Source organism: Gopherus flavomarginatus, chromosome 5 (assembly GCF_025201925.1).
Source record: "Gopherus flavomarginatus isolate rGopFla2 chromosome 5, rGopFla2.mat.asm, whole genome shotgun sequence".
In the NCBI taxonomy this organism is placed as follows: Eukaryota; Metazoa; Chordata; order Testudines; family Testudinidae; genus Gopherus; species Gopherus flavomarginatus.
In genome coordinates, this window is record NC_066621.1 from 93,547,669 (window position 1) to 93,573,120 (window position 25,452).

The window sequence follows — 25,452 nt, forward strand, 5'->3', positions numbered from 1 at the left end:
TACAGGCTCCCTCTGTAAGTTCAAGGCATCCCTTCTCAACAACTGGCTCAGGAGTTTGATACTCAGGTGCAGGAGGGCACCAAGACGGCCCAATGTGCACTCTAAATGGCATAGAACGCATCAGACTCATCAGCCAGGGTGGTAGTGTCCATAATGGTTATGAGATACAGCTCCTGGCTTCAAACCTCTGGACTTTCACATGAGATGCAGACCTCCATTCAAGACCTCCCATTTGATGGGAACGGTCTTTTTTCTGACCAGACCGATGTGAGACTGCATGGCTGAAGGATACCAAAGCCAGCCTTTGCTTGCTCAGCGTGCATACGTAAGCATTTTTGGCCACCCCCGCTGTCTAGGTCTTGACAATTTTGCCTGGGGTCTGCTAGAAGCAGGGACAGAGACACTGCATTCAGTCATCGCAGCCCGTCTGCCTCCTGCTCACCTGCGCAGCCTGGCCTGGCAAAGCGCTCATCTTGATGACGCACTCAAGAGCAGTGCCCCAGCGAATTCCTCGGATCCACTGTTACCTTTCCTCAACCGCCTCCTCCCCTACCGTTTGGCCTGATTGGAGGTCACATTGGACCGCTGGGCTTGGACATATCTCGAGGCTATACCCTGCAATTTTTGGCCGCCCCTTCTCCCACCCACCCTCACTTTTCCATTCTTCCCTCTCATCCACTCCACTTCCCTGCCCTCTTCAGGGACCCATCTCACAAGAACCTTCTGCACCTTGGGCAGTAAAGGAGGTTCCTTGGGGCATAAAAGGAAAAGAGTTCTACTCCCAGTACTTCCTAATCCTGAAGGCCAAAGGAGGCCTCATACCTATCCTGGACCTGCATCGCCTCATCTCTCTCGAGCTGAAGTTTTACATGGTTTCCCTGGCCTCCATCATCCCCTCCCTGGATCTGGGAGATTGGTATACTGCTCTCGACTTAAAAGATGCTTATTTCCACATTTCTATATTCCCAGGCCACTGGCATTTCCTCAGTTTTATGGTGGGAAAGCACCGTTTCTGGTTCACAGCACTACCATTTGGCCTCTCTTAAACCCCGAGGATATTCACAAAGTGTATGGCACCAGTGGCAGCTTACCTCAGATGTTGACGGGTCCATCTGTTTCTGTACCTTGACGTCTGGCTCATCAAGGTCAGGTCTCTGGAACAGGTGCAGTGGAGCCTCGACTTGGTACATTCCACATGCTGCAACCTGGACCTGTTGATAAACACAAAAAGTCCACCTTCATGCTTGTTCAACACATAGAGTTCATCAGCACAGTTCTCAACTCCACACAGGCCAAGGCCTTCCTTCCCAAAGCATGCTTTCAGGCCTTCTCAAGCTTAATCTGCCTGATAAGGGACCACTCGCTCACTACAGCCCACATCTGCCTACACCTGATAGGTCACGTGGCCGCTTGCATGCACGTGGTTCCCCATGCTTGGCTACAGCCTCTCCAAGCGTGGCTGGCCTCAGTCTATACCCCCAGCAGACACGCTCTGGACTGGGTGGTCAGAGTACTGGACCAGATCATGCTGTCCCTGCGCTGGTGGTTGAACCCCAGGTCGGTGCTTCAAGGGGTCCCCTTCATGACTCTGTTCCAGTGTCTAACGCTGGTCTCCAAGGCTTTGGATCTGGGCTGGGGCATCCACCTGGGTGAGCTCCGCACACAGGACTGCTGGCTATGGGATGATCTAACCTTCCATATCAATGTGAGGGAGCTCAGGGTGGTCCACCTGGCCTGCCAGGAATTCTTGCATCACCTGAGAGGCAAGGTGGTGCAGGTCCTGACTGACAGTACAGCAGTGATGTATTACATCACCAGGCAGGGAGGTGCCAGATCGTCGACCCTTTGTCAAGAGGCACTCAGTCTTTTGAACTTCTGTGTGCGGCATGCCAGTCATTTGGTCGTGGCCCACCTACCCGGCTCCAGGAACATCCTGGCAGATTGTCTCAGCAGGGCCTTCTCGTCTCGCCACGAATGATCTCTCCATCTGGTGGTGGTCGACGTAATCTTCCAAAGGTGAGGAATTCCTCAGGTTCAGTTCCAGACAGAACAGGAAGTGCCACAACTTCTGTTCCATCTAGCATCTGGACAGAGGTTCCTTTGTGGACGCATTCTTCATCCCTTGGTTGGGGGCGCTCATGTATGCTTTTCCGCCAGTTCTATTAATCCACAGGGTCCTGGTGAAAGTCAAGCAGGACAGAGCAAAAATTATCTTTGTGGTCCCCTCATGGCCCCGTCAACACTGTTTCGACATGCTGCTGGACCTTTCAGCAGCTGCCCTTCTTCCCCAGCCTCTTCGGCCAGACTGCAGTCGCAGAACCATGGCAACATGTTCCATTCGAATCTGGTGGCACTGGATTTGACGGCTTGGCTCCTGCGTGGCTGAGCACAGAAGAAAAGGCGCACTCAGCCTGTATTCAACAGGTTTTGCTGGGTAGCAGAAAACCCTCTACTAGGGTGACCTACCTAGCAAAGTGGAAACGGTTTGCACGCTGGACTTCGGAGCGGCACCTGCAGGCGTCACTGCAGGATGTCATGGACTGTTTGCTGCATCTCAAGCTTCAAGGGTTGTCCCTCTCTTCCATCAAGGTCCACCTGGCAGCCATCTCGGCATTGCATCCCATGCTCCAGGGCAGGTCTCTCTTTGCCCATCCTATGACGGCAAGGTTTTAAAAGGGTCTGGAGTACCTCTAGCCGCATGTCTGGGACTTGAACTTCATGCTGTCTAGGCTCATGGGATCCCCCTTTGAGCCTTTGGCTACCTGCTCCCTCCTCTTGCTCTCCTGAAGATTTCTTTCCTTGTTGCTATAACCTTGGCCCACAGGGTGTCCGAGATCAGGGCATTCACCTCGGATCCACCTTAGATGGTCTTCTTCAATGACAACGTCCAGCTGCGCCTGCACTCAGTGTTTCTGCCCAAGGTCATTTCCCAGTTTCATACTGGCCAGGACATATACTTACCAGTCTTCTGTCCGAAGCCTCATGTGTCAGATGAGGAGCGCAGACTTCACACCTTGGACGTCAGGAGAGTGCTGGCATTTTACATAGACAGAAGCAACCCAGTTTGCAAGTCGACAATTGTTTGTGGCAGTGGCAGACAGTATGAAAGGCTGCCCAGTGTCTGCTCAGAGAATCTCGTCTTGGATCATGGTCTGCATTCGCTACTGCTATGACCTGGCAAAAGTGCCCCCACCAGCGACTGTAACAGCTCTCTCAACTAGGGCACGTGCACCATCGGTAGACTTCCTGGTGCAGGTGCTGATCCAGGAAATCTGTCTGGCTGCGACCTGGTCATCTGCCCACACGTTCATATTGCATTATGTGCTGACCCAGCAAACTCAAGACGATGCTGGCTTTGGCAGAGCAGTGCTTCAAACTGCATGAGTAAACTCTGAGCCCACCTCCAGGGATTCTTCTTGAGAGCCACCTACAATGGAATCGAAATGTGCAAGCACTCGAAGAAGAAAAAATGGTTACCTACCATTTCATAACTATTCTTCGAGATATGTTGCTTGTGTCCATTTCATTACCCATCGTCCTACCCCTCTGTCGGAGTTGTCAGCAAGAAGGAACTGAGAGGGCATAGGGCTGGCCGCACCTGATATACCAGCACATGAGCATGGCACTCAAGGGGGTGCCATGGCTGACCCTATGGATACCACTAAGGCAAAAATCTCCAATGACTGCGCACGTGGGCACACGCACACCTACCAAGGAATGGACATGAGCAACACATCTCAAAGAACAACAGTTACGAAAAGATGGGTAACCATTTTTTTCCCAACCATCCTAAGAAGGCAAGCAATCATCTTCAGTGACTTCACATGAAGAAGAGTGGACAGAGAATTCAGCAAAAGGCACAGAAACAAGAGGATACTGTGCTGTCTCCTTGTAATGAAAATATGAGATGTACCTGCAAATTGGACAGATTTATGAAGTCATCATCTGGCAAGTCTCCCCTGGAGATGGTACACATTGGAACCAATGGCACAGCATCATATGGAACTACAAATATCATAGAAGGCTTCAGGAATCTTGGAAGGGAGCCGATGAAGAGAAAAGTCCTGGTGATTATCTCAGTGATTCTTCCAGTCTTATGAATGAGAGCAGAAAATACAGACGATAAACTGTTGACTGCATAGCTGGTGTGAAGCTGAAGATTTTGGTTTTGTGAAACATTGGGCCCTATACTAGTGGGAGAGTGGGCTGTATGAAAGGTACAGCCTGCATCTCAAAGGTAGGGGAGCTAATCTTTTTGACTGGAGACTTGCTGGAGCAGCCAGTCTGACATTAAATTAGTAATGCAAGGGAACAGTGCTAAGGAGGGAAATGTACTTCACACTCAGTATATCACAAACCAATTGAATTGATGTGACAAAGAATGTAAAGAGAGATTTTTCAGTTGCTTATAGTCCAGTGCTAGGTGCCCGGATAACAAGGAAGAGGAATTCTAAATTCTCACTGATGAGAAGAAATTGCTATAATTGATATTAGTGACACTTAGCAGGATGACTTGCATGATTGGAATGTTAAAGTCACTGATTATAATCTGAGAAGTATAGAGAAAAAGAAGTTGGGGGTGGGAGGTGGCACTCTACAGTTAGATATCATTGCCTGTTTTAAAATTACTGATAACTCAGAGCCACAGAATCTTGAATGCATATGGAACAGTTGTGAACTAACAAAGCCCAGGAGTTTTGGTTTTGGTTGTGGTCTGCTGCAGACTACTGAGGGCTCGTCCAGACTGGGGGGGGGGGGGGGGGGGGGGGAATCGATCTTAGATACGCAACTTCAGCTACGTGAATAACGTAGCTGAAGTCGAATATCTAAGATCGAATTACTCACCCGTCCAGACGGCGCGGGATCGATGTCCGCGGCTCTCCATGTCGATTCCGGAACTCCGTTCGGGTTGATGGAGTTCCGGAATCGATATAAGCGCGCTCGGGGATCGATATATCACGTCTAGATTAGACGTGATATATCGATCCCCGAGCGATCGATTTTAACCTGCCGATATGGCAGGGTAGTCTGGACGAGGGCTGTATCTAACCAGAGAACCGGATGAGGTACTCCTTAAGCATGTATGTTAATGTATGCCGTGATGAGCTGCCAAAATCTTAACAACCTGTTCCCTGTAAAAAGTTCTGATTTAAGGGATGTTCCACAGTATGTATTTTTTGTTCCTTTCTCCATAGCTTTCTTCCCCTTCCCCTCTCCCCCCCTCCTCCTCTGCCCCCTGCAGGCCCCAGTGCCCCCACGGGTAACAGAGCTATAGAGGAGGGATGCCCAGGGCATGGCAGGCATGGGGGATGCCAGCACGGCCCTTGGATGGCTGGGGCAGATTCTTTGGGGTCAGTTTGGGGCTCTGAGAACTGCAACAGGCAGCTTGTTTGCAGAAAGTGACCTAGATGGAATGTGCAGATACTTGGACAGCTGCAGCCATCTGCAAACTCCACAGCTAGTTGCTGCCAGCCAGCCAGCCCCAGACGGCCGCCGGGCACAGCACTGACAAGTGCTACCGGGGCACAGGTTGCTCCATTTGGCTTACCCGGGGTAGGATGATCAGATGGCAAATGTGAAAAATCGGGACAGGTGGTGGGGTGTAATAGGAGCCTATATAAGAAAAAGACCCCAGAATTGGGACTGTCCCTATAAAATCAGGACATCTGGTCACCCTAACCCAGGGGCACAGACCCTGCCCTGCTAGCCCCCGCTCACCTTACCAAATGCTGCTGCAGGAGAGGTCTGAACCCACCCAGAGGCAGAACTGGGGCTGACTCTCCCCTGGAGGATAAAAGGAGCCCCCCTTCCCCTGCACACCCTGTCCTGGGTCCACTCTTCCCTCCTGCCATCATCACATAGTCTCCTCCGGGAGCTGCAGCAAATTCCAGAGGCGGTGGAAAGTCTGAGTCCCCTTTGGAGGTTTATAAGTTATAGCTCAGCAAACAAGCTGCTGGCTGCCAGGAGCCCTAGGCAGCCAACCCAAGGCACAACAGCTACACAATCCCTACACTGCACAATAGCCCCCATCTACACCACACTCAGCAAACAATCCGTTGTGCTGCAAGAACCCTGAACAGGCGCAGCAGAGCATACAGCACCCCCAGCAACACAATCATGACACACTGTACACAGCCCTCCTCCCATACACACCATAAGTGACCTGAACTGCACAACCCCAAGCATTATACATCCCTCTCCAGTGCACAACGTCCAGCCCTCACACCCACCACTGTCCAGACCCTCTCCCAGCCGCACAACTCTCCTGCTACACAGCTGTCCCGCAACACACAACGCTGTCCGCACGCACTATACACACAGCCCCACTACACAGCACTCCTCGAACTACACAGTGCACATCCTTGTGGGGCTGGGGGCCCCTGCAGGTCCTGGGGCAAATTGCCCCACTTGCCCCCCACTCTGGGCAGCCCTGGTGCTCGCAGCCCCCCTCCTCCCCTTACCTTGCCAGAGGCCGTTCAAAGCAGCAGGACTGGGGAGCTGAGCTGCCCAGCTGCCGGCAGCTCTGCACGCTGCGGCTTTGCAGAGGAGGGGCCAGGGGGAGACATCCTCGCAGGGCCTGGGGCAAATTGCCCCACTTGCCCCCCAGGTGACCAGGGAGCTCGCAGCCTCCCCCCCCCTTACTTTGCCAGCGGCCACTCAGAGCAGCAGGACTGGGGAGCTGAGCTGCCAGGCTGCTGGCGGCTGCCTCGGCCTCCCCTGTTGGGACTCCTGGGAGCTCAGGTGGGGGACAGGACGGTTCTGAGGGCCAGATGTGGCCCGCGGACCGGAGTTATTTGCCCAACTGCCCGACCCTTTAACAGCTGGTTCCACATCAGGGTCTAATTTTAACAACCGGTTCTTGTGAACCGGTGGGAACTGACTCCAGCTCACCACTGAATGTATGGAAAGACAAATGTTGGTGTTATGGGGAACCTCAGTCTGGGGAAGACATGCTGGAGATCTCATTCAGCCAGTAGTAAATTGTCATTAGAGTTTCTAAAAATTATATGTGGTGATTTTTAACACAAAAGGTGTTGCACCCACTACAAGGGAACTCTCTTTTGGACCTCATTGTGATGGATAAAGATAAATTAATTTCTTGACTAGAAGTTAGTGATTGCCTAGGGACCAGTTAGCGTGACCTGATTGTCCCAATCAGTAACATATATATTTGGTGCTTCAAAAGGGCTAATTTCTCAAAGCTATGGAAAATCGATAGCAAATTGATTGGGAGAAAAAAAAAAACAGAAAATGTGGACAAAAATTGAAAGTTCTTTAAGAAGAATTTTTTAGTTGGCCAAAAAGCCACAATTCTGCCATCAAGAAAGAGGACAATTCTGGCTAAAAGTCTATCCTTTTTCAATGGTGATGCGAAGGAAGCAATTAGAAGTAAAAAAGCAACATATAATAAAAGAAAAAGGCAACTAGATAGCAATCAACATAAATTACAAATTATGATGTGTAGAAAATTAATAAGGGAAGCTAAAGACATCAAGGAAAACTCCATAGCTTGGCTAAGACAATAAGATAGAGTTTTTAAGTACATTAAGAACAAAAGAATTCCTGGTAATAGTATAACTCATTGCTAGATGGAGATGGTGAAATTGTTAATAATGATGCAGAAAAAGCAAAAGTGTTTAATATATGTTTTTGTACTGTATTTGGAAAGAACGGGATGATGTGCTTGTATTACATGAGGATGATGATATACTTCAGTCCATTAGTAACTAAGAAGAGTGTTAAACACCACCTACTAGGGATACATATTTTTAAATGAGCAGGCTCGAATAACTTTCACCAGAGTCCTAAAAGAGTTGACCACTGAGCTCTCTGGCCCACTAATGTTAATTTTTAATAAACCATGGAATACTGGGGAAGTTTCAGAAGACTGGAAAAGAGATAATGTGCCACCATTTAAAAAGGGCAAGTGGAATGATCCAGGTAACTGTGCTGGTTAGCCAGACATCAATCCTGCGCAAAATAATGGAAAAGATGGAATAGGATTTAGTTGATAAAGAATTAAAGGCTAGAAATATAATTAATACAGGTCAACAGGGTTTTATGGAAAATAGGTCTTGTCAAACAAACCTGATTTTATTCTTTGATAAGATTATAAGTTAAGTTGTTAAAGGTAACATAGATGTAATAGACTTAAACGTTTATAAGGTATTTGATTTAGTACACCGTGACATTCTGATTAAAAAATTGGTACTATACAATATTAATAAAGCACATGTAAATTGGATTATGACCTGGCTAACTGATGGATATCAAAAGTAGATTTCAGTGAGGAATCATCATTAAATGGTGGTATTTCTAGTGGGGTTCTGCAGGGATCAGTGCTATGCCCAACAAAATTCAACATTTTTTTTCAATGATCTAGAAATAAATATAAAATCACTGCTGATAACATTGGCAGATGGCACACAGAGTGGCGGAGTGGTAAGTAATTGTCACAAGGCAATCATACAGAACAATCTGAATTGCTTGGTAAACTAGGCCCATTTTAATACAACCAAATGTTGTACATCTAGAAACAAGTAATGTAGGCCGTACCTACTAAATGTGGGGGTTCTATTCGGGAAAGAAATAAGTTGAAAAGGATTTCGAGTCAGTAGTGGGCAAGTATCTCCACATTAACTTTCTGTGCAGTGCAGTGGCAAAAAAAGCTAAGACAATCCTTGGATGTATAAAGAGGGATGAAGGAGTAGGGAGATGATTTTACCTGTATATGCAACATTGGGGAGACCAGTACTGAATACTGCATATAGTTCTGGTATCCATATTTTGAAAGGGATATTGAAAAACTGGCTGTGGTGCAGAAAAGACCCACAAAAATTATACAAAGGCTTGAGAAAATGCCTTGAAGAAACTCAGTCTGTTTAGTTAATCAGAAAGAAGATTGAGAGGTGACTTGAATAGTGTAAAGTACCTTCACAGACAGAGAACACCGATTACTAAAGGGCTCTTTAATATAGCAGAGAAAGGCATAGCAAGAACCAGTGGCTAGAAGCTGACGCCAGACAAATTCAAATTAGAAATTAGACCCATATTTTTAATTGAGGCTGATTAACCATTGGAACAAACTACCAAGGTAAATGGTGGATTCTTCTTCTCCTGAAGTCTTCAGATCAAGGTTTGGTGTCTTTCTGGAATATATGTTTTAGTCAAATATAAGTCATTGGGCTCAATACAGGGGAAAGTGGATGAAATGTTAATGGCTTATGATATAGGAGGTCAGACTAGATTATTTAATGGTTATTCTGGCCTTAAACTCTATAATTTTATAAACACTTCTCTTCCAGAGAGCACAAATCTGGTAGACCTGGTAGAAAGAGGCTGAAATCATCTCTACCTGTCTCTTCAAATGGTAGTTCATGACCCAAAATAGGTGTGTGTCTGTTTGCCAAGCAATGGTACCATCTTAAGTGGAGCTCGGTACACTGCCCTCTACTGATTCTTTGGTATCGGCTTTCATGCACATAATACTGATGGCCTTGACACCCATGGCTCTGGTGCCAGCAACCTTGATGCAGCTGTTTTTGCTACTGACCACCTTGGCACTGAAGCTATTTTTGAATAACTTAACCTAACCATGACTATTTATCCTGAATCACCACTAATGTCTTTGGTGGTGAGAATGCCATATACAGTGCCAACCAATAATATTGTTATGGTGCTGAACACTTCATAAATACCAGTACCATAGTGTAAGCCTATAGTTTATCTTCCCCTATTCAAATACCCTGTCTTCAAAGACAGACCTTATTTTCCTCCGCTTCTGAACACAGAAACATCCCCTACCACTCACTGTGGTTCTGTTCCGATGACTCCTACTTTTAATAGGAGTATAGGGCCCATTATCACACTCAGAGACCTTCAGGATGTAGGGAAGAGCATGTTCCGTGGTACCTACCATTTGGCCTGAATCCTTATCAGGCTCAGTCCTGGCCTACTTAGCCCCTTTGGGGCATGCGACAATCAGGAGAGCCAGCTTCTACTTCCGAGACTAGGTCTAACTCCCCTATGAAATCCTGTACAGTGATGCAAGAGGCATGGGTCACTCACACTTTGCAGGTGCAGGAGTATGAAATGATAATTACCACCAAAGACATTAGTGGTGACTCAGGTTAAGTAGTCATGATTAGGTTAGATTATTCAAAAATAGCTTCAGTACCAAGAAGGTCAGTAGCTAGTGAAACATCTTTTGGTAGACATCAGTGTCTGTGGTGCTTACCTCCATAAAAGCAGATCGGCACTGCCAAGTACCTTCATCTGGCTTTGAGTGCTTTTTATACACATCTGCTCTCAAGATTCTTACAAATCCATGATTGTAACTGCTGTACCTGAGAAAACCTGACAGCTAGAACCACCAAAAACACTAACACAAGACAAGAACCCAAAAAGGTTAGATTTATTCAGAAGAAAAATCTATTTCTCTGCAAGTTTGGAAATACATATTACTAATTTATCAGGCGCTGTTATCTAAATAAGATTATTTAAATGAAGACAGTTTCAAATGTGACTCATAAGGTAACAAGGAGGAACTGAGGACTATTGTCTCCAAGAGTCAGCTACTGGCCAACACTTCTCTCCAGGTGATGTTTCATGCCTTGGACATAGTATCGAGATCTACAGCGCATCCATCACCATGCAAAGGACTTCATATGTCTTTAGGTATTGCCAAAGGCTTCAGTCATAGACAGCTATTGAGGATCCTCCATTTGACAGCTCTGACCTCTTTAACACCAGAACAGATGAAGCCTTGCACTAGCTAAAACACTCATGAGTAACTTAGGTGTCTTTGCAGCAAAGAATTCTGTGGCACCTTATAGACTAACAGACGTTTTGGAGCATGAGCTTTCGTGGGTGAATACCCACTTCGTCGGATGCAAGTAGTGGTAGATGTCTTTGGGAGTCTGCACACTGGCACTCAGGGGAAAACAAGCTATGCCTCTGTCTTACTCAAGCAGAGCCCCTCCCATCCCCCCCCCCCACACAGTATAGTTTGTAGAGACCCTCAGAACCACCAAGAAAAAAGACAGAGGTTCCAACAAAGGAGACATTACTGTTTCTTCATCTGCCCACTCACTCATTGTCCAGAGCAAGACAACAAATTTGATGCCTTGCTTATGAGTCGCTTGGAGCATGTAGAGGATTGGTACTTTTCCTTCTCTTCATATTGACAATTGCCTGTTTTGTTTTTAGGAGGCCTGCAACCACATTGCCTCAGACCACTGGGTCGTAGATATCAATGAAGTGTGGTATTCCATACTTTTTCAGAGCCTTCCTACCTCCTTTCTTCTTCCCCATCCTCCTTCAGGGTCCCTTCTCATGAGAGACTGTTACAGCAAGAAGTGGACTCACTTGTAAATCTCAGAGCAATAGAAGAAGAGCCTCTAGAATTCAGGGGAATAGGTTTTACTCACATTATTTTCTAATCTCATAGAAGGGCGACTGACACCCAATCGTGGGCTTGGGACAATTCAATGCCTTCATCTGTTGTTTCAAATTCAGGATGGTAATCCGAGCTTCTACAATCCTGTTCGTAGATCCTTAGGACAGATTAATGGCTCTTGATGTACAGGACTTGTATTTTCACAGAACAATTCACCTGATACACCAAAAATACATGAGATTACAAGTTGGAAGCTCCTAATATTGGGACAGATTTCTGCCCTTTGCTTTATCAACAGCACCAAGAACCTTCACCAACTGCTTGGCAGTAGTGACAGCTCTGATGAAGCAAGGGATCCACATATATTCTTAACTCAACAATTGGCTCATCTGGGAAACATCTCACAACAGATGATTGACTCTATTCACCAAATCCTACAGCTCTTCAACAGTTTGGGCCTCAGACTCAACAACCCAGAGAATAGAGTTCAGAGTACTGGATTCCACAACAGCAAGCACTAGTCTGCCTCAGGACAGATTTGTAGTGGATCTCATTACTCAGCTGCAGGTTCACCCTCAAATATCAGTAATAGTCTGTCTCTCACTCCTCAGACTTCCTGCATATATATCACACAGCATGTCAGACGTCACCTACACTGCATGCAAGGATGATTGAAATCTGTATATCTACCCAACAGATATCACATAGACATGAGGATGCAGATCTGCTGAAAGTTCTTAGTGTTAAATTGGGTCATCTTCAGGTATGCAAAGAAGTACCTTTTTTTTTTTTTTTTTTAAATCTCTCTCCACCAAACTGTTGTTGACAGATGCTCCCCTTCAATGGAGAGCTCACCTGGACCATCTTCAGACTCAAGGCTCTCAACTCTCAGAAAGATTCATCTTCCTATAAATATATTAGAGCTCAGAGCTTGTCTATCCTGTATAGCATTTCTTCCATGCTAGAAAGACTGACAGTCCAGATCATGATAGACAATGCTGTAGCAATATTATGTCAACAGAAGGAGGAGCACAATTGTCTCCCCTTTGCCAAAAAGCTGTTTGACTTTGGTACTGGTGTGTTTGACACCAAATCACTCTAGTGGCTCTACATCTGCCAGGCTTCCAGAATGTCTTAGCAGGCACTTCTCAGGTGACCATGATGGACTGTCAAAGATGGTTGTTCTCTGGGCTGCAGGGACACAGAGCAGCAGTGCTATAAGCAGGAATGCAGTATAAGGTTTGAACCAGTCTGACCTGAATGTTTTTGGAGGACTTCTTGAAACTGACGACAAACTGAAAAAATCACTTATTCACCCAGTTCTACTCCATATCTGAGTGCAATCTGAACTCCAGCCTAGCTCAGAAGAGCTAAAGAGCTGATGAACCTCTTCATCCTTTCCTGAAAGTCTTCTGTTTACTAGTTGACCTCAGCTAAATTTTCAACTACCTGTGATGAGATAACAAGTGACCAGCCATGCAGTGCACTACTTAACTACTTAAATAACTCTGCCCACATATCTACACCAGCGACACCATCACAGGACCTAACCAGATCAGCCACACCATCACCGGTTCATTCACCTGCACGTCCACAAATGAAATATACGCCATCATATGCCAGCAACGCCCCTCTGCTATGTACATCGGCCAAACTGGACAGTCTCTGCGGAAAAGGATAAATGGACATAAATCAGATATTAGGAATGGCAATATACAGAAACCTGTAGGAGAACACTTCAACCTCCCTGGCCACACTATAGCAGACCTTAAGGTGGCCATTCTGCAGCAAAAAAACTTCAGGACCAGGCTTCAAAGAGAAACTGCTGAGCTTCAGTTCATCTGCAAATTTGACACCATCAGCTCAGGATTAAACAAAGACTGTGAATGGCTTGCCAACTACAAAACCAGTTTCTCCTCCCTTGGTTTTCACACCTCAGCTGCTAGAACAGGGCCTCATCCTCCCTGATTGAACTAACCTCCTTATCTCTAGCTTGCTTGCATATATATACCTGCCCCTGGAAATTTCCACTACATGCATCTGACGAAGTAGGTATTCACCTACGAAAACTCATGCTCCAAAACCTCATTAATCTATAAGGTGCCACAGGATTCTTTGCTGCTTTTAAAGATGCTGCAGAATATCTTCCACAGAAACGGTCATCCAACCATAGAGCTATTGGCAAGAATTGACCCCCCTCCCAAAAAAAGAAGAAAAAATCAACAAACCGTATATTCTGCTTGGTGAGGGGTGGATCTGATTTGGATCCAAGTTCTCTGTCAGATGCTTTCCTCCTCTTGTTGATTTCAGGGATAACGTATGCCTGTCCGATGATCCTGCTAAAATGGAGTATCCTAAGGAAGCTGAGACAGAACTCAGCAGTAATGATCATGTTAGCAGTAGCATGGCCCAGACGGTTCTGGTATTGTCACCTAATAATCCTGTTGTTAGCCTCCGATAACATTACTTGACTTAGCTGAAATGATCTTCCAGGATGAAAGAAAGATCCTACACCTGTTCCCGGAATCATTGCATCTGACAGACTAGTTAACTATCATTAAGAGTAGCTGCTCTGCTGAAATGCAGAACATATTAGTGCACAACAGAAGTACTCTGTAGAGTGACACATGCTGACAAGTGGAAAAGATTATATGGGCAGTACATCATCATTTATCTTATTTAAAGACTGCTATTCCTTTTGTCCTGGACTGTCTACTGTCACTGAAGAATTCAAGGCTATTCATTAACTCTAGAACAGTGCACTTAGCAGCAATGTCTTCTCACCATTCTTCTGTCCAGTGTCCCACCATATTTCCCACCCCATAATTAAATTCTTTAAGTGCCTCATCCATGTGTTTCCCCCAGTCCAGGAACTCCATTCTCTCCAGGACCTCAGTATAGCCCTAGCTGGGTTAATGGGTCCTCCTTTTGAAACCATGCTATATGCTTACTCTGCCACCTATCCATGAAGACAGCCTTTTTAGTAATGATAATACCTGCTCAAAGGATCGGAGAAGTGTAGTCACTTATGAGTGGTACAGCATACGCTATATTTCATAAGGACAAAGTCACCCTTATGCCTCTCCCTAATTTTTTGCCTAAACTAGTCTGACTTCTACTTGAATCCTTGACTTCCACTTGATTCAGTTGATTCATCTGCCTGAGGGGATCTCTTTTTACCTAGACAGAACAAGACCATTCAGAAATTCCCTAGACTTTCTGTAGCATTTGCAGACAAGGGTCAGAAAGTGTCATCCTAGAGACTTTCTTAGTGGGTATCTGATTGTATTAGAGCTTGCTATGAGTTTGCCAGGCTAGATCTACTCATACAGGATAGATCCAGCTTCTCTGGAAAGATTGCTTCTTACTGAAATCTGCACGGTGACTACATGGGGATCAGTACATAGTCTTACACAGCACAATCCCCTAGTTGAGGCATCAAAATCTGACACCAGCTTCGACAGAGCTGTCCCGCAGTCCTTATTTAAGTAAGACTCCAAGCATTCACTTCCTGTCATTCAGATCACTGTGTTTGAGTCACCAGAAATGGTATACAGATGGACAGTCGCTCAAAGAAAGAATTATTACCCTACTGTAATGGTGATTTTTTGAGATGTTATCCCTGTGTATTCCACAACCCACCCCCTTTCCTCCTATCAGAGTCCTGCAATACCTGAATTTTGTATTGATAAAGGAAATTAAGGACATTTGGGCCCACTCTGCCCTTTATGTCCTCGGGCAGGGGGCACCAGGGCACTTATGGTGCAGGGCCAGCCCCAATGGACACAGCTGGCCAAAAGAATTTAATCTTGGACACATGGGGCACATACATACCAGAAGGAGAATAATGTAGACAATGCATCTTGAGGAACCAGTTTTCTGTGATAGTCCTGTTAGGAAAGGCCCTTGTAAAACAAACAAACAAAAAATAGACATTGTGGTGATGGTGATGATTTTGGCCTATGAGACTGCAGCAGCCCTGCTACTCAGTTTTCACAGTTGTAGACCTCTATCTTCAGCTTTTTGCAGCTGTTTGTTTTTCAAAAGCTAGAGACCACCCTTAAGAACAGTTGTTTTGGAATCAATATTTAGGAAACTGTTTCCTGGCTGGAAATTCTGCATCAAGTCACCACATAGGAAACTTAGAGTTGATTGTGAAGCTGCTCTTATAACAAGCCCTATCTGATCATTAGATCACAAGGAAGATCAGTCCTGTGGTGTAGGTTTATTCCCTAGCCCTTTATCCCTTTGGCAGCATTTCATAAGCAACAAAAAAACAGGTGCATGATCCAAGACAGGATATAAGGCATTCCCGGCATAAGGGAAAGCTGATTTTAGATATTGTATGAAAATGCAACAAGATTAGATTGTATTTGATATCAAAAAGGAAAATTAAAGCTAAGAATTGTTTTGAGAAATGTTAAGATTAGTTCCTCAGTGTTTGCTCTTACAAGTGATCATTGCTGTTAGTGTTCTCTATAACATAATAAATTATAAGTGTTCATGACAGATATGTAGAACTCCTTCAGTTTTAAACATTGTGTCCTATCAGCTGAATACCTATTTCATATACACTGGGGCAATGATCTCCATTCATCTTAGCAATGAACTTCAACCAGTTCAATTGCTGAAAGGAACAACATCTGTTTGGGGAAGGGGAAGTAGCCTAACTCCTGGTAGTCAGCAATCTTTGGAAAGGAAATAAGGTTTGGAAATTGTATGTATCCTAGAGTTGCAGTGAATTACGATGATAATTTAAAGTAAGCAAATAACAAGGAAACATCTGAAATTACTTCTGTTGATGTTAAATTGTCTTTAAATATTATAGCCTGTTGTGTTTAAGTATAAATGTTTAATTGCTGTCTGGCATGATGCATATTCATTTATGAATATTTAAAAATGGGTAACAAGATGACCTGGGTAACTTTAGGACTGTCAGCTTGACGATCCAAAATAATGGAACTGGTTATATTGGTCTTGATTAATAAAGAATTAAAGGCCAATCAACATGGATTTACGGAAAGCAGATCTTATTAAACCACCCTGATTTTTTTGAGATTTTATATTTGGTTGACTTATATAAGGCATTTGACTTGATACCACACAGCATTTTGATTAAGAAACTAGAATCCGGCAAAATCTTTATACCCACACATTATAGAGATTAAAAACTGACTGACAGGTCTCAAATTGTAATTGTAAATGGAATCGTCAAGGGGGTGTGTTTCTGGTGGAATCCTTCTGGAATCGGTTTTTGGCCCAGTGCTATTTAACATTTTTATCAATGACCTGGAAGAAAACGCAAAACAATTAATGATAAGTTTGTAGATGATACAAAGATTGGGGGAGTGGTAAATAATAACAATCTGGATCACTTGGTAAGCTGGACATAAGTGAACAATTTGCATTTTAATAAGACCAAATGTAAAATCATCCATCTAGGAAGAATGAATGCAGGCCATACTTACAGGATGGGGGACTTTATCCTGGGAAGCAGACTCTGAAAAAGACTTGGGGGTCATGGTTGATAATCATCCAAGCATGAGCTCTCAATGTGATGCTGTGACCAGAAAGGCTAATGTGATTCTTGAATGTATATACAGGGGAATCTTGCAGGGAGGTTATATATACTCCCATGTATTTGGCACTGGTATGACTGCTTCTGAAATATCAGTGTCCAGTTCAAGAAGGATATTGGGAAGTTTGGGGATACTTCAGAGAAGAGCCATGAGAATGCTTAAGGTAATGGAAAATAAGCCTTATAAAGAAAGACTCAATAAACTCATTCTATTTAGCTTATCAAAGAAAAAGTTAATGGGTGACTTGGTCACAGTATGTAAGTACCTACATGGGGAACAGACATTTGATAATAGAGGGCTCTTCAGTCTAGCAGCCAAAAGTATAACAAAATCCAGTGAGTGGACGTTGAACCTAGATACATTCAGTCTAGAAATATGATACATTTTTAACAGCTAGAGTAATTTACCACTGGAACACCTTATCAAGGGTTGTGGTGAATTCTCCATCATTGGCAGTTTTTAAATCAGAATTGGATGTTTGTCAAAAGATATACTCTGATTCAAACAGGAGTCAATTTGGGGAAATCCTGTGACCTATGTTATAGAAGAAGTCAGACTAGTTGATCACAATGGCCCCTTCTGGCTTTACAATCTGTGAAAACCATCCTGATCCCCAGTCCTAGTTTTTTGTTGGAATAACACTTTCTTCTTCTGAAGTCAACAGCCTGTCACTGTCTTACAAATGGCTGGTTTTGTTCTTTGGTGAAAGCATTCTGGGTTGTCAGGAGAGAAGAAATGTGAGTGAGAGCAAAGAAGTGAATTATCTATATGAGTTTTAGAATATGGTCACTAGAGCAGTGCCAATAATAGGTTTTACTGGCTCATTGGCAATTCTGAAAAAAATTAATCCTGTTAAATTTATAGAAATGAGTTCCACAAATTGATTACATGTTATATAAAATATATTTCCTTTTTTCAGTTTGAAATATGTTGCCTTGTAATGGAATATCATCTTTTTCATTGAGAGGGAAATTGGAAGTGCCTAGTTTACCTGTTCTTGACCAATCAATACTTGCACACTTCAATCCTATTCCATTTTATTTTTCTCTTTTCTAAACTACACAGTCCCACCTGTACTAATCTCTCTCCATACAAAGGTCTGTCTTTCTGTTTCTAATCATTTTTGTCACCTGACTCTGCATCCTTCCTATATTTGCTATACCTCTTTTGAGATAAGATGGCCAGAACTGAACACGGTATTCCAGGTGGGAGAATACCTTTGGTTAATATAATGCCAGTATAATATTTTCATGGTTATTTTCCCTCTTATTCCTTAAGCATGCTAACATGTTTGCTTTTTTGATGGCCACTCTCCATTGAACAGAGGTTTTCAATGAGCTTTTTTTCTGATTGGTTACAGTTAATTTAGAAGCTTGCATCATTATACACTGATATTTTAAATGATCTCTTTCAATTCCTTACTTCATATGCTTTGTTGAATATGTCAACACCGAGTTTCATTTGCCATCGTGCTATCCATTCATCTTGCTTTAAATCCCTTTGAAGTATAGCTCTGTTTAGGCTTGATTAACCTAAAAGATGTTATCTGCATGTTTTGCCACCTCAGTCTTTTCCCAAGATCATTAATGAACATGTTAAACAACACTTCTTCGTATAAGAAACACCCCAATGTTCACCTTTTTGCCATGTTGAAACTGGGTCATTTATTCATGCTACTTTGCTTTGTCTGTTAGACACTTTCTATTCTGACAGTATTTTCCCGCTCACCACATGGCTATCTACCTGCCTTAATAGCTTCTTGTAAAGAACTTTCAAAGGTTTTTTGAAATACTTTTGGTAATATGGAGTATGCAGATCAGGACATTACACTGGAAGCCACTTAACATCTAGAGAGCACCAAGTGATCTGTGCAAGACCCATGTTTGTCCATAAGGTAAAGCTATCAGGCATTTTTATGACCATATTTGGCAACACTAAATAATGTTCTGTACCATTAGAAAGTTATCTACTTAGCTTTTTACTATATTACATATTACATTAATATGTATTTCATAAATATATATGTGATACTCTTAGAGTTCCCTGTGGTATTTCCTACAATGCTGGTGCTCAATCAGTTTAAGTTCAGGATTCTTAATAATTTCATAATTTCCTTACTACTTGCAAGTTTTTTCTAGCATCTTGTATTAAAATAGCATTGCAAAATTATACTTGCCTGCTGGGTGAACAATTTTGGCAGGTGAGTAAATTATGGTTAGTTTTTCATTGTTAATGTCATTGTTATTAAAGTGAAGAAGAATGATGAATGGGTTTTGTGCTTGGGCTAGTAGGTTTTCATAACAATGTGGCAATCCTGTTTGAAAGTATTTTTAAGGACTTGATAGTGTTGTTTTTTCACTTTATTAATTTCTAATTGCAGCTGATTCAACAGGAACTCACTCTCTCTATACAACTTACAAGGACTATGAAATCATGTTCCATGTTTCCACCATGCTACCATACACTCCTAACAACAAGCAACAGGTAGAGTGGACTTTTGACCATTTACAATTCCTCTGTTCTCCACCTCATAAAGTAGTTGTATTGTCAAATGATAATTGAATATTACACCTATAGCAGTGGCAGAAAGCACTTAACTTTGTTGAAGTACTGAATACAGAGTGATCTAAAAGAAAGTGAATAAACAGGAAAAAATTTAGGTCAACGGTCAGCTGAGTAGCTTTGTGAATAATTTCGTACTTAAAATAGTAAATAACTGCAGTGGTATTTGACAACCACTATATCCAGCCTGTTAAAAAGTACTCTCCAGTGTCTAAACATCGCAAAAATATAAGATATTGGATTACATGTATGTCAGGAATAAAACTGGCTAAGTCAGTCACAGGATGCTCAGCAAACAGATTGAATGTTTATAGTGTGTTGGGGGGAGGAAAAGGCTCAAAAAGAAAAAGCTTGAGAACCGCTGGATATGGAGTCCATAGATGTACCCAAGGGTGTTGATCTGTATTGGAAATAGTGTGAGTTCCCAGTCACACAATACTTCTTTTGCTCTCTTAACCATCTAATCACATCTTATAAGATCTTGTATCACTGCTAAGCTAAACAGAGATGGGCTGGTTGAATACTCTGAATAGAGACCGTAAAGGACAAAAATATATATATATAGGTGTTTTCAGAAAGCTATTTTGGCCATACAATAGTTGGCATTTTCTCCTCAAAGACAGAATTAAATCAGTGCCTGTTATGGTAGCTGCCGGGGTGGGAAAGAGGAGACAAGTTTTACTGTTGAGGTTCTGTCCTTTGGTTGAAACATAAAATCAAGGTCTTATAGTCATGAAAGCACCCTTGGCATCTTTTATAAGAGCAGAGATGTCAACTCAAGTATCCTGGCCAATTTCAAATGCAGATAATCACATTCTCCTACATAAATTCCCCTTACCTATGCATTTTCAATTGAATACATTCAATCATCTCTTCCTTTCCTAAAGCATTCTGTGCACTGTGAAACAACTTCTTTTCAGTCCAGAAGTGGCTAGGAAGTTGGTATATTAATTTTGCAAATAAAACCTGAAACCTTTGATATTATTACAAGATCACAGTTAATATGAGCTTTTGTTTACTTTCATCTGCTCACTAGCATTTTTGTTCTCATCATATTATGCCCAATTTGAGTGTTTATTGCAGAATTACAATTAGGATCTTGTGTTCTTTTGTGTGTTTTATAAAAAGTTTTTGTTGCTGTTGTTTTTGCAGAAGAAAAATATTTTTAGACCGTAGTATTGGGTTTAAAAAGAAAAACATTTTTGCAGAATACATTAATGTACACTGTCAACCAGTTTAAACAAGAAATATTAACCTACCTCAAATTTGTAATAATTATATATTGAGTGTTGTTCAACTTCTAAATATTGCCAGCTCATAATGTTAGAATTCACACACACAAAAAATAGACAAACTAAACCATAACATGCTTTGCATTACAATTTATTTGATTTTAGAATCACTTAAAATCTTCCCCATACATAGTCCTTTCATTGTGTTTAAAATAGAATTAAAACTGTTGTTATGGAAACAGAAAATGCAGGATGCTTGCATTTATCTAATATGTCAGATGTTGGCAAGTTTCTCATTTAAGTCCTCAGATATTCTGTGTATTAATGTCTGCATTGACTTGTAGAATAAAATGATGGCAATAGCTGTGTGGGTTATGCAAAAATATCCCATAATTAGTAACGACATTTAAAAATATAATTGCAGGAGAAATGAAAAAATTATGAAAAGATTGGTGCATTTTAACCTATGCTCTGAGATTTCCATTGTCGTCATCTTTTTAATTTTTTTTTAGCTCCTGAGAAAACGGCATATTGGAAACGATATTGTGACGATTGTTTTCCAGGAAACTGGCGCACAGCCATTCAGCCCAAAGAACATTCGTTCTCACTTCCAGCACGTCTTTGTCATTGTAAGAGTGCACAACCCCTGCACTGACAACATCTGTTACAGGTAGCTATTACCAGGTTAACAGCAAAAAGGAAATATTGACATATGCCGAGGCTTAGCACATTTTTGCATTCTTAAATGGAACACACTTTATTGCTTCCTTTAAGGAAACAGTTTTCTGGATGTTGAAAGCTAGAGAACATTATTAACATCACAAACTAGAATAGGTACAGGTGGGCACATTGACATTTTCAGGAAACAAGCTGCTAAAAATGGTGCCTAAATGGGTGCATTTGAACATGTAAAATAAGGATTTCTTTCATTACTGGTTAGATCCTGAGTTCTGGGATCCTTATATCTTTTTAAACATAAGGTTTAAAAACTGTGGTGCAGTTTTGAAATTAGTCTGTTACACTTTTGAAAAATTTCTGAGGCTTCCAGATTAATTGAATTAGCAGTGTATCAATCAATGTTTAATGCATTTGTGCTCATTAAATCTTTGTATTGAAAGTGGATTTTATGCTAAATTTTTTAAGATTAGGTAACTAATCTATATGTAGAAAGAAAACTTTTGGTATCATTTGATGGTATTCTTAATATTTGTAGTCTAGTAAAAATACAGATTTTTGCTGAGAGCTCATAATGGGTTTGCTGCTTTTTGTGGAGAAGACTCAGGAATCTGAGTTCATGCTGCCACTTCAGTGAAGCCAATGAAGAAGGGTGGCCAGATCTGCAGAAAGAAGAAACTGAGTTACATTTTCTGTCTGAAACCGTATTATTATTACACAATTGGCTTCTGTACAGAAATGTAGTTTCCAGATTAAAAAGTGAGCAAGCCACTTCCTTTCAGATATAGGAGTCTTCCCATGCATAGTAACTTGCAGGATCAGGACCTTTGTGTTTCATGTGCCTTCCATGAGCTTAAAATCCTTCACTGATGGGTTTTCCAGTACAAATACTTGATCCATATTTAAACAGTTCAGTTCTGAAAAGTTTTAATAGGAAAACTCTCAGAGTAAGTTTGACTTTTTCTCCACTGTATTATTTGGAACAATTTCATAGGTTCATAAATTCTAGGTGAAACAAAAAGCCATATAACAGGGATCAGCAACCTTTGGCACGCAGCCCGTCAGGGTAAGCTCTTGGCGGGCTGGGATGGTTTGTTTACCTGCAGCATCCACAGGTTGGGCCGATCACGGCTCCCTCTGGCTGCGGTTTGCCTCCTCAGGCCAATAGGGACTGCAGGAAACAGGGACCAGTACATCCCTCGGCTACGCCGCTTTACGCAGCCCCCATTGGCCTGGGGCAGCGAACCGCAGCCAGTGGGAGCCATGATCAGCCAAACCTGCAGATGCTGCAGGCAAACAAACCGTCCTGGCCAGCCAGGGGCTTACCATGATGGACTGCATGCCAAAGTTTGCCGATCCCTGCCATACAGCATAAGATGGTGCTAGATCTTACATTGAACATCATAAAAGAAGCAGGCATGGGCACCATTTTGCACAGTGTTTCTCCCTCCCTTCAAGGATAAACACTCTAATAGAGTACTTGTTTCGTTATCACATTCACCTTCTATAACAGCTGCATTGATAACTTTATAGTAAAAATTCTTATCCTTGCAATTCATGATGCTGGAAAACTTAACCCTGCAAAATGTCACTAGTAGCTTTTCATTGTATGCAATGATTGAATTTAACTCATAGACCACCTGTCTGCCAATAAAAAGACCCTCCAGAACCACTGGTGATGACTGAGAGCCCAATGACTGCACCATTTGAGTGTCCCTGCTGAGTGATTTCTGATATGTTGTTATTCCCTCCAAGGAAGATCTGATCATTTGTGTATTTGAATATCAGTTACTAGACAATGAAATTACAAAGCAAACTTTATGATCAAAGATGGCTTTTCAAAAGTTATATCAATCTCACTGTTTTTGGGTTTCACAGAAATGGAGATTTTAACATACTGAATATTTGTTTTCTGATTACACTTTGCTGGTTCAGATCAGAGGTCAGGTCAGAGAGCATTTTTGTTCTTATCTAACCAATCTACCAACTGTGACAAACTGGTAAAATGTCAGTATAGTTTCCTAGGAATATTATGTATGACTTGGTTTCCCTGTTCAATTTTATATTGCTGACTGACTGAATGCATAGAGTTAAATCAAAGGACATTGTAAAGGATGGTTGTTAAGGAACCCACCAAGGGTAAAACAATGTCAGAGATAAATCAGCCTCTGAGAGATGTTCTTCAAAGGAATTAAGTCAACAATGGCTGGGCCATCAATTTGGGAAGAAGCTACCTTGCTGGCTCCATCTGGATTAAGATGCTTTTCTCTTCCTAAGGCTGAGATGAAAAAGATCATGAGTGGTTAAAAAGATGCAGAAAGGGAAGTTGTCACAATGGAAGCTGATGCAGACACAGAGTTAGCATGCAGCGATGCTGACACACAGACAGACTGACTTGAGAGCCAGGGTCTTCAGCAAACAAGCTTTAACTTGCTGCCCAGAAAAGAGAACAGAGGGCACCAAGGCAAAGTCATGTCTATCTAGGGGCTTGAAGGGAATGCCAAGTGTAGGTAAGACTGTCTCAGAAGGTATCAGAGGGTAGCCGTGTTAGTCTGGATCTGTAAAAGCAGCAAAGAATCCTGTGGCACCTTATAGACTAACAGACGTTTTGGAAAATTTGCAAATTTGACACCATCAGCTCAGGATTGAACAAAGACTGTGAATGGCTTGCCAATTACAGAACCAGTTTCTCCTCTCTTGGTTTTCACACCTCAACTGCTAGAACAGGGCCTCATCCTCCCTGATTGAACTGACCTCGTTATCTCTAGCTTGCTTGCTAGCACACATATATATACCTGCCCCTGGATATTTCCATTACATGCATCTGAGGAAGTGGGTGTTCACCCACGAAAGCTCATGCTCCAAAACGTCTGTTAGTCTATAAGGTGCCACAGGATTCTTTGCTGCTGTCTCAGAAGGGGAAGCCTACCCAACCAACCAGTATCCAAAATGAACCATCAGATTAATTAGTATAAAGGTAATTCCGTCCTGTTAAGGACAAACTTTCAGTTATGAATAATCCCAAATATAACCATTAATCCTAAATGTTTCTTCTGAAAAAACTACCTGTTGCACAAGAGGTACCAAACACGAGGGATGGGGTGGGGGACGACAACACAAGAGAGTGAAACCGGTGGGTGTGTGCACAGATTAACATGGGGGTGGAAAGGTGAGGGGGAAGCTTGGGGTTGTGGAATGGGAATGCAGGGAACAGCAGGGAGGGTGAAGTTGGGGTATACACAGTAGCTGCGTTGTGTTTCTCTGTTGATGTAAAACAGCGCTGTAAATCTGCTTTAACTTACCATCATAGAAGAGCATGCATCCCATCCTCCCTCTGCTTCCTTTCCCCCTCAAAAACAAAAAAAAAAAAAAAAAAAAAAGGGTGTAACTGGGAAGAGAGGGTCTTCATAAACCATACAAAAGTAACTTTTCTGTTCAAGGGATAAGTTGAGCACGAGTTTAGGATAGTCAGATTTGGTCCAAGTAGTTCACCTATCATGAATAACTGGTTAAGAAGATAGCTTTTTTCCTACTGCCACAGAGAAGTTCTGACCTTAAAGAAAACAGACCAACGTTTTTAAAATAGTGCATCCAATCATGGTGATTGTGCATATAGATTATATACCCACATTTTTGTTCAAACTCAAGTAAGAAAATTTGAGTTAGTATATCTAAATGAAAACATCAAGAGAGTGTTAGTTTGGCTAAAAATAAAACTAAGAATGGTTTACAGTGAATTAATTATCGGTCTTAATCAATATGGGCAATCATAGATATTGCCATAATATAAGTATTAAAGAATAAGTACAGGAGCCAGAATTGTTCCCCTTCACCTCATAGGTGAGGTCATGTACCACTCCGAGAATGTTATATATTAATATATGCCCCCACAGCATTGATTTACAAGAAATTGAATATATGAGACTTACCAAAAAATACATGGCTATTAACATTTTAATTGTGTTGTTATTAATATATATTACAATATATTATATTGGCCACATTC

General features: G+C 42.4%; 1 protein-coding gene across 10 annotated transcripts in view; it reads left to right on the forward strand.

Moving 5' to 3' along the window:
* Positions 1-25,452, forward strand: part of SIPA1L1 (signal induced proliferation associated 1 like 1) — a 405,747-nt gene that overhangs the window by 309,785 nt on the left and 70,510 nt on the right. For all 10 annotated transcript variants that reach the window (XM_050953405.1, XM_050953408.1, XM_050953406.1 and 7 more), the window contains 2 exons: positions 19,358-19,461; positions 21,284-21,441. In XM_050953405.1, coding sequence (XP_050809362.1) covers positions 19,358-19,461; positions 21,284-21,441 — 262 coding nt within the window. The remainder of the gene's footprint in view (positions 1-19,357; positions 19,462-21,283; positions 21,442-25,452) is intronic.